This window comes from Anser brachyrhynchus (genome assembly GCF_964034855.1).
Source record: "Anser brachyrhynchus genome assembly, chromosome: 3".
Taxonomy (NCBI): domain Eukaryota; kingdom Metazoa; phylum Chordata; class Aves; order Anseriformes; family Anatidae; genus Anser; species Anser brachyrhynchus.
Window position 1 is genome coordinate 93113449 of NC_137696.1, and position 18907 is coordinate 93132355.

The 18907-nt window shown below is 36.1% G+C and overlaps 1 protein-coding gene across 8 annotated transcripts in view; it reads left to right on the top strand.

The window, feature by feature from the left end:
• The window catches only part of COL12A1 (collagen type XII alpha 1 chain), a 97518-nt gene that overhangs the window by 64779 nt on the left and 13832 nt on the right, over positions 1 to 18907 (top strand). For all 8 annotated transcript variants that reach the window (XM_080584496.1, XM_080584492.1, XM_080584497.1 and 5 more), the window contains 14 exons: positions 57 to 180; positions 381 to 524; positions 2794 to 2958; positions 3824 to 3862; positions 3958 to 4096; positions 6176 to 6318; positions 6747 to 6856; positions 12082 to 12231; positions 13378 to 13455; positions 14092 to 14178; positions 15265 to 15318; positions 15840 to 15935; positions 16963 to 17016; positions 18471 to 18524. In XM_080584496.1, the coding sequence (XP_080440622.1) occupies positions 57 to 180; positions 381 to 524; positions 2794 to 2958; positions 3824 to 3862; positions 3958 to 4096; positions 6176 to 6318; positions 6747 to 6856; positions 12082 to 12231; positions 13378 to 13455; positions 14092 to 14178; positions 15265 to 15318; positions 15840 to 15935; positions 16963 to 17016; positions 18471 to 18524 (1437 nt within the window). The remainder of the gene's footprint in view (positions 1 to 56; positions 181 to 380; positions 525 to 2793; positions 2959 to 3823; positions 3863 to 3957; positions 4097 to 6175; positions 6319 to 6746; positions 6857 to 12081; positions 12232 to 13377; positions 13456 to 14091; positions 14179 to 15264; positions 15319 to 15839; positions 15936 to 16962; positions 17017 to 18470; positions 18525 to 18907) is intronic.

Sequence of the window (18907 nt, forward strand, 5' to 3'; positions counted from 1 at the left end):
GAGTGAGTTTGAACGTGGAGATATGTGACTGAACATTGTGATATATTCCCTTTCAGGTTTCATTTGTGCAGTACAGTGACGAAGCAAAATCTGAGTTTAAACTGAATACATTTGATGACAAGGCCCAAGCCCTGGGAGCTCTTCAAAATATTCAGTACAGAGGAGGAAACACACGGACAGGTAATTCTGAACAGTGATTATATTTCTTAAAGATAAATTGGTTTTGGAAACTGCCTCATTATCATAATATTTCATGGTTGAAGGATTAAGTTTTTATGCTTTTCTGTTTTGGTTGTGTGGCTGTCACTCTGTCGATGTAAAGTAAGGAATTTCTTCTCCTGCAGATAATATGACTGACTCATTCATTATGCACTTTGCAGGCAAAGCACTAACATTTATCAAAGAAAAGGTTTTGACTTGGGAGAGTGGCATGAGGCGAGGTGTTCCCAAGGTACTTGTTGTTGTCACAGATGGTCGATCACAGGATGAAGTGAGGAAAGCAGCAACAGTCATACAGCACTCTGGTAAGCAATTCACAGTACCTAGCTATTTCATTTCCTTAGTGTGTTAAGCAATACAATTTATAAGCAGTGCTTCAATTGTTTGTGAATTCTTTACTCATCATTTATGGACTCAGAAATGTATTGTGAGTGGTTGGATTCACTTAAAAGTATTTAAAGAATTTAGACTCTTTGGGCCAGACTTACTTTTTCTTTCTCTATACTTCCCTCTGTGGAAGCATATGGCTTCCCAGGGCTTTCAAGGAATACCTTATGCATATTGTTTCACAGAACTGACTTTTGGTTACTTCTCCTTGCTGTGTGGACCCCTGTCATCGTTGTGAAGTGCGCTCCATTCCGGTGCCTTTGATGTGCTGGGCCTGACTTTTTGACTTTTTTCATGTTTTATTTGGCATAGACTACAGGAGCTCCACTGAAAGGAGGTGCTCTTGCTGGAGCTGGGTCTGAACTGACTTCTCCATTGTCTTTTGAGCTGAGAAACATTGCACTCCCTCTTTAGATTGCTGAGTGTGACTTATGTGTGTACTAAGCATTTATTCCTTTCCCTGCTCTCAGTAGCCTTTCCTGAGATTTCCCCAGCAGTCTTGCATTTCATTGCATGAACCACCTGGAGAGCAGTTTCCTTAGTAAGGAGATGTACTTCCTTATACTGGAAGCCTATTTTTGGCAGTATATTACTGGCTTGTAAACCACAAGTGGTCATCTTGACTGCCTCTGTGATCTGAAAGAATCAGCTCTGTCTAGATGACTTCTAAAGATGTTTGGCTAACCCATTCATAAAAATCTCTATAGCCTGTCTGGATAATCTGCTTCAGTGCTTATCTACCCTAATAGTTGAAAAGCTTTTTCTCACATCTCACCTAAGTGTTTCTTCAGGCTAATGAAGCTGTTGTCTTCTTTTCATTTACCTAGTTAACCAGGAAAGCAATTGATAACTGTCCACTGTGACAGGCCTTCATATTTGAAGCTTGTTGTCATTTCCTCTTTCTGTCTTCTCTTTTCTAGACTAAACAAACCAATTTCCTTCAACCTCCTGTCGATGATGTTTTCCAAACCTCTTATCATTTTCCCTAGCTACTCACTTCTTTGCATCTTAAATGTTGTACTCAAAGCTGGACAGAATATTTCAACCAAAATTTCAATAGTATTGACTAGAGAGAATAATTATCTCCCATTTCCTTTTGAAAAATTCAAAATGTAAATAAAGTTGGGTTTATCACGTACAACAAATGTGAATTCTGCCTCGAACCTCCTGCCAACATTTCCATTATCTGTGCAGGTCCTCGTCAATGAAATTTTTGGGGAGAGGTTTTTCTATTTAGTGCTGAATTGTGTAGTGGCATTTTTCCCCCTGCTTTCTGGTATAGCAAAAGAGGTCAAATTATCATATGGAGGATTAGGTGGGAAAAGGAAAGGAAGAAATGAGTCAGAAGATGAATTCTGTAAATGCTCTAAGATAATAGAAATCAAAACCTTGATATGGAAGGCAAGGAGATACTACTTTAAGGACTTGAAGAGGAAAATCACCCTGGCTTTTGTTACAGATTATGGGGAGATTATGCTTTTACACCTAGTGATAAGATTAAATTCTAGGGACAGGGTTCTTCTCATTTTATTTAAGCCATCTAACAATTAAATATCTAGGCTAAGGTGATCGTGTGGAGTCCTTTTATAGTTATTGAAGAGAGCAACAGATAGGCATCTACAGAACACAATTTCTCCTGTCCTGAAATTCATGTTTTAGGGAGGTGAACTGAATTGTATTCTGAATCTGTCCCTGGTTGTGCGTTGATTATAGAGTAAGCTTAGTTAACTAGCTTAGACTTGTTTATAACTTGGAAAGTAAAAATTGGTGAGATGATCCAATCCTGAGGTGGCAAGAGATAGAGTATTGGATAACTAATTTAGATAACTGATACTGTGCAGAGATATTGGACACAGAACAGGTTTAAGATGTGGTAGAGTTGAGAGGATCATACATTTTTTATGAAAGAGACTATGTAGCCAAGGCTGTGTAGCTTAAATAATGCCAAACAGCAGTAAGCGGTGGAAGAAGGAGAAAATTTTGAAAGAAAGATGCAAAAAATAGTTTAATCCCTCTTGAGCTTTGATAGGTGAAAGACTATCCAGAATGTGTGCCCATAATGAAGACCAGATACAAGACTAGATAGAGCTTGACAAATCAATGATAGAGATGGTTTGTGAAATATTGACTTGAAAAATGGTTGTGTACATTTTACTACATTTCAGGTAACAAATGTTATTTTTATAGGCTTCAGCATCTTTGTGGTTGGTGTGGCTGATGTGGATTACAATGAGCTGGCCAAGATTGCCAGCAAGCCCAGTGAGCGTCATGTGTTTATTGTTGATGATTTTGATGCATTCGAAAAAATTCAAGATAACCTTGTCACCTTTGTGTGTGAGACTGCTACCTCAAGTGAGTAGAAAACACCATTTTTCTTTTTCCCAAACTGATACATTTGCCTATATACTGCTAAAGTTGTCATACCATTTACAGCACTTCAAAAAAATGAATAAAAATTAGACTTCATAATAACTGCACATGGTTTGATCAAGTTTTTTTGTTGTTAATTTTGAAGTAGCTATTATGATTGATATAATCTTGTCTCACATTCCAAAAGTACAGGTATAACAAAATGAGAGCAACAGTCAGTGAAAACTCTTGCTCTTTAAAAGGAAGTAGAATGATGCCTAATGTGAATGGGGGGACATAACAGGTCTCTTTACCCCTGGTCCAGACTGCTACAGGGCTGCAGGTGAAGTGTGTGATGCTGTTTCAAAATGATCTAAATTAGATTTCAGTTGTTTACTCAAGAACAATCTTTCTATGGCAAAAATGAAAAATTCTCAGGCCTGTCATGTGCAACTGTGTACTCCCTAACTATTTCATCCACTGGCTCCTGAGGAGCCATATAAATCTGCAGTTTTTCCTTGTGAATTTGACAGCAAATATGCTGCCTGACTCATGCCTTAAATATTTATGGAAAGATCGAGTCATTATACCCCTTTCCTCTTATGAATTAGAATCAAAATATTTTGGGGGCTTATTTGTTATCACATACAATTTGTCATGATAGAAATATCCAACTAAAAGTAGAGAGTAAAGTTTTTAGCGATCCATCTAATGCAGAACAGAACCCAGCATGACAAATGTAGCAAAAGTTGGCTGATAATTAATATTAGCACAGATTTCTTAGTAACAAAACTTACTAAGTATGTACATCTTCATATCCTGGTAGATTTCACATTTTTGAACTTAAATGTTGTTTCTTCTCTTTTAGCGTGTCCACTTATTTACTTGGAAGGATACACTTCACCTGGTAAGAAACTATCTATAATATTTTGCATAGGTTCAGTTGTGTCCTTTACAACTCTACATTTATTTTTTTTATTGTTTTCCTTTCCTGATTCAAAGGTTTCAAGATGTTGGAATCATATAATCTAACAGAGAAGCATTTTGCTTCTGTACAAGGTGTATCACTGGAATCAGGCTCTTTCCCAAGCTATGTAGCATATAGACTCCACAAAAATGCTTTTGTCAGCCAGCCAATACGGTAAGTAAACCTGGAAGACTCACATTTAGAGCAAACAGGTGGGGAAGAGTTAATGGAGTTTATAGCTGATGGCATTAGTATCTTATGGAAGATACATTCATTTGATATTCTTTTTACTGAACTCCAGGAAATATACTCCAAAGAGCATCTACCATTGTTCTCATTAAATGCTAATCTGTTTCTTCCTTTGTGATCTGTTCACTATTAATCCAGCTGCTTATTGTTCTTTTATTTGAGACTATGCTTCTTAACCATTCACCTTGCTTATAATATACAATCTGGCCTTAGGCAGATGAACAACAGCCTCCTTACTACAAAGACCTCTATACTGACAGAGGGAAATGGTTTTGATGTGGAAGTATATGCACTACTGTTTACAGGGGTATCATTTATACTGCGGTATGCAGCACGTTGATGCCATTGACTTAGGTTATTTTCTCCAGTAGCTAAATTGTTGTATTTGACTAATGGAGTGGAGCTTTAAACAGCCTGTGGTCTTGGATCTTTTTTATGGAGAGGTAATACATGATTATTCTTTCCTACTGTCACAAACATAAAAAAAGACAGCAATTAGTTTTACTAGAAGGAATCTAATGCTTAGAGTAAGTTTTAGAAAAGTCCTCCTGAGACAGAGCAGATGCCTAAAGATAGGCCACTACTCCTATTTAATTTAAGGAAAGTTGTTTTTGTAAAAGCCTTTGAAATCTGGCTTCCTGTCAGGTTGCATGTACAGGCACTGAGGTGTATGAAGAAATAATTTCTCTTTGCTGGCCTTCACAACATCAGAAGTGGAGAATTTAAAGACGTTTTGAATTCACTGATATGCCCTTATAGTTATGTGAGTGACAGATCCCTGATGACCTGGATTTTTACAATCTAGGGAAGTACAGATAATCCTAGTCAGTAGGATCTTGTTTTGCAATTCTGTTACATTAAGATAAATCTTGCATTTAGCAGGATAAATAGGATGATAAGAAGATAATAAAAAGGCAGACTTTTTGCTTATTTCAGGTTTTTTAGAATATTGTGATTCAGTCTATTGTATGTCTGTTGTAGGAGTAGACTTGCCAGAGTATTCTGGGCACTTAGTTTTAATAAGATACCAGAATATAAAACTCACTTTAGACTGAGTCAGCAAGGCAATAAAAGCATCCTGATTGTGGTGGCATAGTTGTTTTGTATCTGAGATAATTTGCTAACAGTTATAAGTACTGTTGCTATATCTACTTTATTATTTTCTTTCTTGCACTGTGTTATGTGTTATTGACTTATATGACTATAAATGGAAAGTGTCCCTAATGGTGTGGGTACATAATCTTTGCCAAAAAAACAGAAGAGCTTTTCTATTTATTTCCAGGTTTCTCTGTTAATGCTCATGAGGTCAAATCCCTCTCTAATTCCAGTATATTGGCTAAGGAGAAGCATAAGCTACCTTTCCTTCTTACAGCTAACTTCCTGCATTCCCTACCTTTCCTTCAGAAAATTCCAGAGGCCATTTGATGCATATTTTTATTTATCTCCAGCTTTCTGTCTTTTTAATGTCTTACAGTCTGAATATCAGAAATCCAAACTTCAGCAGCCACTGGTGAATGAGGCAGACCCCAAATACATCACCCACTGCAGGGAATACATTAAATATCTCCCTCATAACATCTGTTCCTGAAGGCCAGTGATAGTTAAAGCAGTATTTTCTATTGCTTGTCTAAAATGAGCCAAGTGAAAGAATATTAATACTACAGTCCTTTTTTATAAACTTATCTTCAAGGAATTCAAAATATGTGTAGTTTACGCAGAATCTTACCACAAGAATAAATGTCCAAGAGTTCTTGGTCGCATTCTGGCTGCCCCCATAATTATGCCTGGACCAACTGAAGACAGGCTGTGAGTTCATTTTAACAAAGCACAAAGTAATTTTTATCACATAGTTCTTTTCTGTGGAGAGAATAGTTAAAATACTTAGTTCTGTTAAACACTGTTATTTTCCCATTACTCTTCTTTCTTTGAAAAAAGGACAAATGATGAAGACCTTATTTTCCTTGTGTTTCCATGTGAAAAAATGTCCTCATATTGTCTTAACAGGGAGATTCACCCAGAGGGATTGCCACAGTCGTACACTATCATTATGTTATTCCGTCTTCTGCCGGAATCCCCCAACGAGCCTTTTGCAATTTGGCAGATTACAGACAGAGATTACAAACCACAAGTTGGAGTTGTGCTTGATCGTAAGGATGATTATGCTTACTGAACAGAGAATTTATACATTACATTACTTTGCATGTATTCTTCCAAAATCTTTCCAAAACCATATATAATCTTTTACATAGTAAAAGGATTATATTTACATAGTAAAAAGATTAATCTTTTACATAGTAAAAGGATTATATATTTTCAGTTATGTATTTTTTTTTTTTTACTTTGCACATCAATTAATTTTTCAACTAAGAGTAATTCAACTAAGATATATTTTAACTTTGTTATTACCTCTCAAACCAAAAGAATGTGCATCTACATAGTTATGGGTCAGTGAAAACATCTATAGTCTATGTTTACCCAATGGAGAGATGCACTACATTTTATCTGTGAGTATATCTTAGGATGGTGATTTCAGCTGTACGTCTAAAATGAAATGTATTATTTTAATTTCTTGCAGCTGCCAGCAAAGTGTTGTCATTCTTTAACAAGGATACAAGGGGAGAGGTTCAAACTGTAACTTTTGATAATGATGAAGTCAAGAAAATCTTTTATGGAAGCTTCCATAAGGTAAAGGATTGAAGTTATGAATGTTGCTTTCTGAGGTGCAGCTCTTTGAAATAGAAGACAAGCAAGCAGAAGCTGTCAGTTATATCCAGTTTTTCTATAATGCTGTAGGTGACACAAGGGTTTATAGATTGCATGATGCAAGATCTCTAAAGTTTTAGTTATTCATTTATTGAATTAAAAGCCTACTTCGAACCAGTGTAAAAGATGAATTTGCCAAGATTGTGTAAGTGGAGAGATATATCTGAAAATACCATCATAGTCTGCCTGGCACATGAAAGAAAAGGAGTAAAAGATAAACTAGAAATAAGGAAAAGAAAGCTTTGATGAGAAGTTTTTTGGGGAAGGAGAGTGTAATGATTTGGAACCATTGAGGGAAGAAGAAGATATAGCCATGGAAAGTTAGTAGTTACTGGCTTATAGAAGAAGGCAAGGAGACAGCTTAGGGATGTGAATAGAATATTGAATGAGATTTGTATGTTTAACAAACGTAAAACATGTATACTTATATATTTTCTATGTATGCATGTGTATTGGTATATTTTTGGCTTTAGGTTCACTAGACCTAAAATATTCCAAATTATTCTATAAGTACTTTAACTGAGGGAGCAACAATAAAGAGAGAGAGCACATAATAAATAATATAATGTATTTGCAATTTAGAATGGAACTCATGTTTCTGAATTGCCAAAAAGGCTAGTGAAATCTGCATTTGCCTACAATTGTGAAAATTTTGTGCTTGCTTTTAAAGTTTTGTGTACCAAATTATGAAAACTTGATCCTGACAGACTTGCTTACCTCTAGGCATTGAAAAGGCTATACGTACATCTAAAACCACACGTTTAAAAACGTTTTCCTGCTGTTAAACATATATGTTTAAGGCAAGAAAGTGAGCTGCGATTGCAACATTTTCAGTGACTGAAATGTACATTCTGATGTTATCTATCTCTGTTTAGCTTAGCTTTCCTCTGATGACTAAATATGGCTGCAGTATAACATTTGTTTTCTTTATGATACCCTCTCCGGCGTGACTAGTCACTACCAGCATTCCTTTGAGGATACTGATAAGGGGTTGCCTCCGTTGACTTGCTGATACTGGAGGCTACGTTGTGAACCAAGCTTTGCTACAGCTGAGTGCAGGGAGAGCTAGCTGGTGCCAGCATTCTCATGTGTTGGACTTGATCTGTTTGAAACACAGATGACTAAAAAAGTCAGACAGTGCTATAAAAGCTATTGTTTTTTTCAGAATTTGACAGTGGGTAATTACCCAAACTGTTTGTGTATCATGTCCAATTTTTCATGTATTTATAATTTACTTAATGGCCAATTATTTTTCTATATATAAAGAAATGTTTGTTTCATTAGCTTTGTTACTGCAATTTATGAGTAGGCTTGGATCACACTTTCATTAGGCAACCTTTGTGCTGTCCTTGGCATTTGGCTCTTTTCCAATGAGTAGTGAGAAAAACTGTCAGTATAGGCTAGGACAGATACTGTTTTCGTTTAAAAGTTGAGCCATCTTACCACCAAGAAGTACTGTTGAAACCTAGAATAGTATTTAGCATTTCTCATTCTAAATATCAGTGTGAGAGTTGAGAGTTCACTTCTTTAGGTAAGGGCTATGACGGTCTCTACATGCTGTACTACCAGCAGTCAGTTTTAAGCGCCAGCTGCTAATTTTATTGACATTCAGAGTCATATTTTTTTCTTGCAGTTTCTCTAAGTGTGATAGAGCTGAGGAGGATTCTCTGATAGCACTTACACTGAAGTTCTGCTTATAAATCAGAGCAAATAGGGAACAACCTGCAACCTCAGCAATACTGGCAATCATCTGTAACTGTTTACTACACTTGTTGGTGAAAACCAATTACAGAGAAAATAAAAATCCAGAATTTTGCATTATTTTAATTGCTATATACCCTCACACATATGAGCAGAAAATAATCCTAAGGTGCTGAACAATGTTCGGGAGTAGCAGCTGTTTGCAAATCTTGTTAAAGCTCTGAAACTATGAATTCTGTCTTATAAGACTGTTTCTTAAGCAGAAATGAACTGTATATCTGTTACTTAATGTGGGGTGCTGATCCCCCTCCTTCTTTTTCCAGAAATGAATAAAAAGTTCATATTTTGATAGTATTTGAAGTAACTGGAGTAGCCTTGATTTAAATAGCTGTATTCAGGATTTCACGATGTAACTGAGCAGACTTCTCTGGACTTTCTCCAGGATGATTACTGAGATTGCTATATGAGTCATGTTGTTAATGATAGTATCATGGGACTCCCCAGCTCATGTGCTGGGAAAGCCTTATGTATCAACCATGTTGATTAGCTCCTAACAAAGGATAGCAGTAGTTTCAGCTGGATGAGGGAAGGAAAGTAAGATTAACACATTTCAGAAGGTACTTTTGCAATTTCTCCTACCATCTAGTTTCAAAGAAATGACAAGTCTTAAAAGTACGAGAAGATGTTTTCCAAAATGTCAAACATTTTTGTGGTTTTCATTAGATGACTTACTGGCTCATTCAGTGAAGCACAGTTAACTACACCTAACTGTGCAGGGAAATTTACTTTGGCATACTTGAATGCTCTGTGTAGCATAGTTATGGTGAAAGCTGTTGAATCTGGCAAGTCCCATAGGAAAAATCGTTACTGCCTGAGGCAGTCATTAAACTTATAACTGGATGTTTTGGAGAGACAGACTTCTTCTACTTGCTTATTCTTACCATGCTAGACTTCTTTTTTGATTGGAGTTTTGCAGTAGTTAGCCACAGGAAATTTGATAATGGGTTTATGTCTTTCTTCTGGTGTACATATGGGATAGTACTTTGCTTAGCTTATTGATGTGGTTCATTTAGCAGTAGATCAGAACACCATCAAACTTGATCTTAGGCTCTGCAGAGGAATAGATTAAAGTGTGTTTTCTTTCTTAAAACCTCAGTGCCTTCTGGCACTGTAAGTGGTCAGAAGTGATGAACTTTATGTTAGTGTGTTAGAAATCAAGGAGAGTGTTTCTAATATTTTGTTGAAAATAAAATCGAATGGGATTGAATACAGAGATGTTTTATTTACTGTCAATGCTAGATTTTTATTAGATTTGTGTCTGGGACATGAAATTCAGGCTGGAATTCAAAACTGGCATTAAATCAGCAGCAAACTCTCTGAGTCAATAACTTGGGGGAGCTCTACTTATTTTTGACTGCTTAAGTCGCTGCTTCTTTGGACGGATAGATAATGTTCAGATAGTGATTACTGTCTGATCATTTTCAAACTGTTGGTCCGATTCAGCAATATGTTGTAGGTTCACCCAAGTTTTGTGTGCAAATGAAAATGCAGTAAAATGTATTCACTATGCAGAAGTAATTTGCATTATTTAATTTGTAACAAATAGTTAATGTTCCAGTATAACGACTTGCACATTAAGTACCTTTCAGAATTAGTAAATTGCATTTGTGGTGAGGTTAAACAGATGGATGCAGTCATTAATCTGTAAAATTTAATTATATGATCAAATGACTGAGTAAATGATGTATAAGTGATAATGAATTTAAAGTTTAGGCATGGTGCTTATTTCATTTTGTGGAAAGTTTGGTTTTTAGTACCAAAATATACTTTGGACACACTCAGTTGTCTTTCCACTGTTTTTTAACTGGTCAGTGAAAAACATTGGGAATGTTAATTAAAAAAGCACTCGTATGCACAGTGCTGAGGATTAAACTGTGACACCAACTGAATTTCAAATGACAAAAAAATAAGGTAGTTTCAAAAGTCTTAATTCCAACTATATAGAGCATAAGTACATAATGTTTAGAGAGTTTTAGATAAGCTATGCTGATGCCTTGGAGACAACTACACATGGGAAAATATTTAGTATGGAAAAAAGAACAAATTCTCAGGAGATTGTTCAAGCCCTTGTTGACTCAAGACATTTAAGGGAATCTCTGTTTCCAATTTAAGCCAATTTTTTCAAGTAGTCATCAAATAGCAATATGTTTCTGAAAGGTTATATATGGTGATAACAGAAGCTTTAAAACATAAATACATACTTCAAGGATTTTTTTTCTTTTACTGCTTGTCCTAAGATGTTGATGTTTAAATAATTGCATAGATGTTACAATATTGTATATAAAATATATGCAGTATGTAAGGTACATAAAACCACTGAAAACATTTCTGTTGCCTTAAATGTTCTTCCATCAACTGCATATTAGATTCACTGAAATGTCAGACCTTTGTTTCTTTATTGGAGATTTCTGAAGGTCCTGTGTTTTCATAGATATGTAGGAAATTCACTTGCATAACTTTGATTAACATAATGGTAGTGGTCTCATTAATTCCTTTGCCTGCTTTGAATAAGCAATAGATTGTCCTTTTGTTTTAGTCATATATGGTCTGGTATTTAATCCTGTGCAGTCACTGCAGGATAAATCACCATATTTACTGTAAATTTTGAGAATGCTAACCTTGGCTTCAATTTCTCTTGTTCTTCTGTTTAAGGTTTACTCTGTTTTCTGAAAACGATTCATTCTGTTCTTGTAAACTTACTTTCCTCCCTTTGTTATAGCCATTCTTTCTTTTCTCCCTCCTTATTTCCAATAATGAATCTCTTCTTTGCCATTTCAACTTATTTTGGCATAGATTTTTGTATCCAGATTTCTCTCATGGAAATACTCCCGTGCACCTTCCATTATTTTGTCTTTTTCTGCTCTCTTTCTCAGTCTCAATGTAACTAATGCCTGTGGTTGAGTCATCAGACAGGGAAATTGAACCCTGGATCTTTGGATCTGAAATGATCTACTCTCTGAACTACAGACAGAGTTTATTAGCCAGTGGGCAGTCACAGACTTATAAACCTCTTGTGTGGTCCCAGTCATCAGAAGAGGACAAAAAAGAGCTTATATTCACTTTCTCTTTCAAGTTCTTTTTAATTTTGACTTTTATGACATCTTAAGGCAGTTTTTAAGCAAGCTTTTTTTTTTTTTAATAGATCATTGCAGTTCAACAATTTTATTAAGTAGTACCTATTAGCTGTACCTGTGTATTCATCTAAATGACCTTCAACATATTGTAAAGAAGTTACTAATGGTGTAAGCTTCCTTAAGTTAGATTTTTTCCCTCACTTGAAAGTAAATCAAGATTACTAGGAAGAAAATTGGAAACAGTATTACCTAAACAGGGAAATACTGTTTAAGTATTAACTATGCTTTTTCTCACACTAAACTTTTTTTCAGGTCCATATTGTTGTAACTTCATCAAGTGTTAAGATTTACATTGACTGCAGTGAAATACTGGAAAAACCAATTAAGGAGGCTGGGAACATCACAACTGATGGCTATGAAGTACTTGGAAAACTTATGAAAGGTGACCGGAGATCAGCGACAGTAAGCAATAAATATTAATCCATTCATTAATGCAAATCCTTAACCCTTAACTGCACCCAGAGCTCTCAAGAGTCTGTATTGCAAAACCCAATGTACTTAACTGGGAAGTGTGGTCTTGATAGCTTTTTATTCTAGCAGAACTGCTAGAACAGAAATCTAATAGCTGAAAGCTGTAGTCAAGTAAATACAAAATAAGAGGAGAAATGTTTTTCTTTTAAAGAAAGAGAGAGCAGTTAGTCATTGCAACTATTGCTGTGGATTCTCCATTGCTGGAAATCTTTACATGAAGATTTTTTTTTTTTTTCTCCTGAAAGGCATTCTGTAATGAACTGGTTTTAATTCCTGTGGTCTGTCTTGTGACAGAGTAATCCTCTCTGGCTTTATGATCTATAAACCTATAAGGAAAAAGTAGCTGCTGATGTGAAGAGCATGTCAATTATCTTGATGGATTCACTATACTTAGTGCATATTTAGTGCTATTACCTAGGCTTTGTATTAGATTTAAGTCTGCAGTCCAGTCCCTGTGTGCAAACCCTAACATCTGAAGAAGATTCTTGGTGCTCACCACTAAATGTGTGGTTGTATATATCAAATTACATAATCATAGCTCTTGGGGTGAAAAAAAAGAGAGGAAACTGCTTTTATCATATCTAATGTCCCTGCTTAAGCCTTTCTGCAGAACTTGTTCCCCACTGATGTCAGTGGAAAGTTCCATACATGAATGTAAATTAATGTATGACCCAAGTACTGCAGTCCTTAGAGCTGGTCCAAAAGTTCTTCAGCCAGATGTTATGCTGAACTGCACAGGCACTCAACCGATGTAGGAGTTCATCAGTATCACTCATTAAGTGTTGTAAAATTTTTCTTTAGTCACTTTATTTGTTTACCTTATGCCCCAGAACAGGAGGAGGCATCAGAGCTTGATGTTGCTTGCAGCCTTAAGTAGGCCTATTTTTTTTATATATTTTTTTAGTGTTTTTAAATATTTTTTCTGTCATTGTCAAAGAAAAAAAAAAGAAGTGAAAATGTGAATGGTGTTAACTACATTAAAAATAAATTGTTTTAGGCATAATTTTATTGCTAATGCCAGTAGATTTTATAAATAACATGTCTTGTATCTTTCAAGAGTTCTCCTTTCTTTTACAGTTAGAAATCCAGAATTTTGACATTGTATGCAGTCCAGTTTGGACTAGCAGAGACAGATGTTGTGATCTTCCTTCTATGGTAAGTATAAATGAACCAGAGGCTGTTCAGAAAATCATTACTAATAGCAAATGTAACAATATCAATTTTAGCTTGATATTATGCCTCATACTGACAACACATTTAAATCACAGTTGTCAGAGGAGCCAGTGAACAATGCTACATTTCAGAGTTTTGTGTCTGAGGGAGAAAGGTTGCAATATGCTAGACTGAGTACCTTACGAATGGTGGAAAACTATCAGTTATCTGTTGTATTTCAGTAATATTTAAGATCCAAGTTATCATGAAATGAATAGCTACATTATATTTTATTTAATCTATGGTTAGATTGGCACTCAAAAAGTAACTTATTTATTCTTCGTCAGTGCAAGCGGATTGTCTAATGGATATGAATATTAGAACAACAGATATGCTGCATTAATTTGTTTTTTCCTGTGCCTCTGTCGCTTGTGCGTTATATTGTTTGCAGAGAGAGTAATTTCCTAAAAACATGAAAAGTCCTGCAGAAATATTTGGAAAGCACTGTTTCACTGTGAGTTCTACTGTACTTGAAAACAGGATAATAGAGAATCTTCTTGTTGTAGAAAAAAAGAAAAGTGTGCTGCCAACAACTACTTTTCTTTAAAAGGACACTAATACTTGTGACTGAATTTTCAGAGAGATGAAGCAAAATGCCCAGCTCTTCCAAATGCTTGTACCTGTACTCAAGACAGCGTGGGACCTCCAGGACCCCCAGGACCAGCTGTAAGGAACTATTTGCAGTAGAGATTTTTTGATTTTAAACTTTATAGAACTAGTTTCATGTTGATCAAATTGGAAAAAGGTAATTTTGGTTTGTGCAGACATCAAGCTAATTTTCTTCAGCATGTCACGGGGGAATTCTGACAGTCATGTTCTGATGTTCCTTGAGTAAGTGGAAACCTCCATGAAGTTGATTTGTGGTTTTGTGAAATAAATGTCAGTCAGAGAGATAGTTGGCAATCAACAGGTTCATAACATTGTATTAATCTGTTCTCCTTTTGTCTTAGTTTAAAACACAATTGGGCAGCTCCTGTCACTTGTACTTGTCTATATAATAATCTTTTCTCCCCTATTCACAGTTTAGTCACTATGAATAGCTCATCATTGCTTGATATGCTGAAAGAATCTGGCTCAGTCTCAGCTGTTTTGTGTTCTGTGTACAAGATGTTTTAGAGGAATATGCAAATACTTTTCCTAAATGCAACGTCAGGATTTCATTCCAAGGAAAGATTATTTATCAGGGAAAGAAATTGACTTTATTTTATTTTATTTTATTTTATTTATTTTATTTAATTTTGTCTTGTCTTGTCTTGTCTTATTTTTATTCATTTCATTTCAATTCACTTTTAATGTGGAGAGATCGTTATCTCTACAATGGATACACTCCTACCAATTTGCTTTAAATATAAATGAGTTATGTTCAGCCTAGAAGTTCTTCTACTCTGTAGCTACCACCAAATGCTATATGAGGAATCTGAAGCCTGTTTAAGTTGCCTGGCAGTCTATTAGAGAGGACTTTGAGAATTACTCTGTCTCAAAAGACTGAATATAAATTAAAGAAGTTTATATCTGCAAAGACAAAAATGACAATAATTTTTAATGGGCTGAATTGGCAAGGCTGAAACTTATGTGGTTTACCTGAGTTTCTGATGCATCTTTTATTCTAATACTCTTTAGCATTGTCGTCTGCATACTTCAAATCTCTGAAATTTCACATAATTTGATAGAGGATTATTAACTCACCAGTGTGATGTACCCTTGCTTTCTCTGAAGTATGAAATACATTTTCTTTCCAAATGTTCAATTTAGGGTGGTCCAGGTGCTAAAGGTCCCAGAGGCGAAAGAGGTTTGACTGGATCATCTGTAAGTATCTTTCTGGAATGCATCAGTATTGTGACATGCTTAGCTGTACAAACATTTGCATGCTTATTCCATGCCGAGCTAAGAATGGAGATTAAAAGTTGAATTGGTAATACTATTTACATTCAGTCTAGCTATTTAAGACTGTATATGAATAGCCTAAGTATATATGCCTCAAAGGCATTGACTTCACATCAGAAGACTAGATCATATGCATCGTGATGGTACTATGCACTCTGCAGCATTGCTGTCCTTCCTTCATTATGTACAGAGGGGACAGCTACACTTCCAATTTACACTGCCAAAAAGCATGTGTTGGCCTGGGACTACCAACCTGAATCAGAAAATTGTTTCTGAAAAGATATGCTACTCAAAAAGCTGGTTCCACAGAGTAGCCTTTTCTGAAGTATCAGTGTGTCTTCAGGCTGCTGACTTACTCCAAGTGCCTAACCCAAAGGACTTTGCAGTTACAGATCTCAGAAAAACCTGCCATTTAGAATCTTGTTTTAATTTTCTTCTTTAAGGGGCCACCTGGTCCTCGTGGTGAGACAGGTCCACCTGGCCCTCAAGGTCCACCAGGTCCACAAGGTCCCAATGGGCTGTCAATCCCAGGAGAACCGGTGAGTGGCAATTTTGAGCATGGGTAGCACTGAGTGTAGAGTCAGAGCTGTCCACAGCGTCGGTGGTATAGTGAAGAGTGTGGCGGCTTTGCCCTAATGTTCATTTTTCCCTGCAGTGCAATAGAGTTGTCCTTGTATGAAACAAGTCTCTTCCAATACAATAGCATCTTCTGTCCTGAATGCTGCAATTACTTAGGAGATGCCTTTGAAGGGATGGGATCTGATCACTGTGATGTACATTGTGCTACACCATTTTTTCTCCTACAGCTTTTCTGTGTAGTTTCTGTACCTTAAAGTTCTAGGACTCAAAAAATCAAACTGTAGTGTAGGAAAATTATGTGTGCAGTTCTGTTCTGAAGCCTTTCTTACATACTTACATGTCCAACTTCTATTTTCTGTGTTTAAATCAGTAGCTGGAAGTTCAGAGAGGCAGTGGACGCCTAGTTCTAGACATACTAAATAGCCCTTAGTAATATATGTGGAATGCAAGCAGGTTGTGAAAGGCAATACAGTGCTTATTTATATGCTCCCACACCTTGTGTCCTGGAAGTGTGCAATGCCCTTTAGACCATGGATTAGAGAAAAGCTGTCCTACTTTAAAAAGACCCAGCTTTTACCTTCTTTTGGGAGGGCAGGCAGCTCCATTCACCAGATGAGAAAGATAAGGGAGGAGAAAACATGTTACCTTTCCCTGCTTTCCTGCTTGTGAAGACAATAATATTACAGTCTCTCTTACTGAACACTGTTACACTTCCTCATCAAAATTTGTGCTCCTTCCTGCTTGCCTGTGTTTCTAACGTAATATCAACCAGTTGTCCTGCATTTTCAAATGTTTGTGAGATGATGAATATTACTTCAATTGAGAGGTATATGTATCTTGTTTTTTCCCATAATACATAGTTGTCTTATAGATTTGTTAATTTAGGTTTCTTGCAGTAATTATTCTGTGTCCACTTACACAGATTAATTATTTTGCTACTCAGTTCTGTAATCCAGAATGTCTAACGATCATTTATGAATATTATAGGGTCGTCAAGGAATGAAAGGTGATGCTGGCCAACCTGGACTACCAGGCCGATCAGTAAGTTGTTTCTTAGAAAAGATACTGCCATTTTACACTATTCCTGATGCAGGTCGGCTGCTGGACAGCTGTCTTTAATATCACTAGGAGTTATAGAATCTTTTCATATCTTCCTAAGCAATAGTTTTGGAAACATGATTATCTTATACTTAAGAATTTGAAATGTAGAAATAAACCATTCAAAACAGAGCAAGATTAAAAGAACAGCTGTACTGAGTCAAACCAAATATCTATCTTGCCAATTGTGAATGCATAGGGAATGCACTGGATTAGGACAATTACACTTATTTACCCAGGAAGGTCTTTCAACTTTTGTAGTTAAGTGTCTTCTGAAATTACAGGTTGCAAAACCTTTCTGAACCCTTCTTCAGTAAAGTTGTCTGATTGCCTTCTACTTTTGGAGGTCAAATTATCTTTGGACAGTGAGTTCTACAACTAGTTTTATGATCTCTGAAGGAAGAAAGCAATATTAAATGTTACTTAATTGCAGATTTCTATATTGTAAACTAGGATTAGGCTTTGAGGAGAAAAACTAAGTCTTATTTGGATAATCAGCTGGTTTTGGATAATCTAAGGTCATTGATCTGCCCATGTTCTGATGTAACTAATATTCCTTGTTATATTGTCATTGATTTTATTGGGGTTATAGATACTATATGGGAGATGTTCAAATGGTGTTGTGGATTTAGCTTCATATATCAGATGAGGTCTGTCATGGCCCAGGGGTCTTAATGTTATTTACCTGTTTTATTAGTCCTTATAACCCTGAGAAATATACACTTAGGTAGTAATTTCCTGTATAAGGCCATGCTACAGTTGAATGTACAGTGAGATGAGATGGAAAAAGGGGAAGAAGTGGATCATGTAATACAAGGCTATACAATATTTGATTCCTACAGTGGTGGTCCTGATCCTACAGAGTGACATCATTCCTGGGTGTACTCTCATGTAGCTCATCTGTTTAATTTTAGTATTCATTTTTAACCCAGAAGCTACAAGAAACAGAACCAGAGAATTTAGAATACATGCTATAAAGCAACGCAGTGTTAAAAAATAGGAAACTAATGGGAAAGAATAACAAAGGAAGAGTCTAATTTTTGTTTCTTTAGAAACATTTTGATTGATGATTGCAGATAGACTTTAGCACTAGGTGTTAAAGGATTAGCTGACAACTGTTAGGCTTGTAAAGGCAATAACAAAAATATATGTTTTCTGCTTAAAGCACTGAAAATTCTTTTTGAAGAGGAAAATGCAGTAAAAACTGAAGTGAAGGTTAAGACTCTTATATGATGTATATGAAATAAATGGTTTCTCCTAAAGATTTTATTTTTGTAAATGTCAAATAATGACATTGAAGACAGATATTTAAATGTGTGCATATGTACTGGGATGAGTAGCATAGAAGAGATGTTTGTTCTATCTTGGATATAGTTTATCATTACTTTTCCCTCTAGGGAACCCCAGGTTTACCTGGACCACCTGGCCCAATGGGACCTCCAGGTGAAAGGGTAAGGTTTCTGGTTTCCTCAGTTTGTCTCACTGAAAGACTTTTTTTTTTTTCTTCCCTTCTTTATCATAACTTTCTGTTTTCAAATACATTTCAAGAGGAGTCCTTTTATCCATATCCAACCTGGAGAGGCAGAAGTGGAAGGGCTGGCAAAACTTGTGTGTGAAAATCTCTCCAGATAGCCATAGGATAGCCACATAATTTCTGCAAAAAAATGCATGGCTCACTGTCCTGACAAGGTTCTCAGATACCTGTACCTGATAAGCAGCAAGTCCCTTAAGTCCCCTGAGCAGGGGAGGGCTCTGTTGAGGTACTCAACCCTGCTGTCTTCCACAAGCTGTTGCTGCTGTCGGGATCCCCTGAAAGCTCTGCTCGTCTCAACAT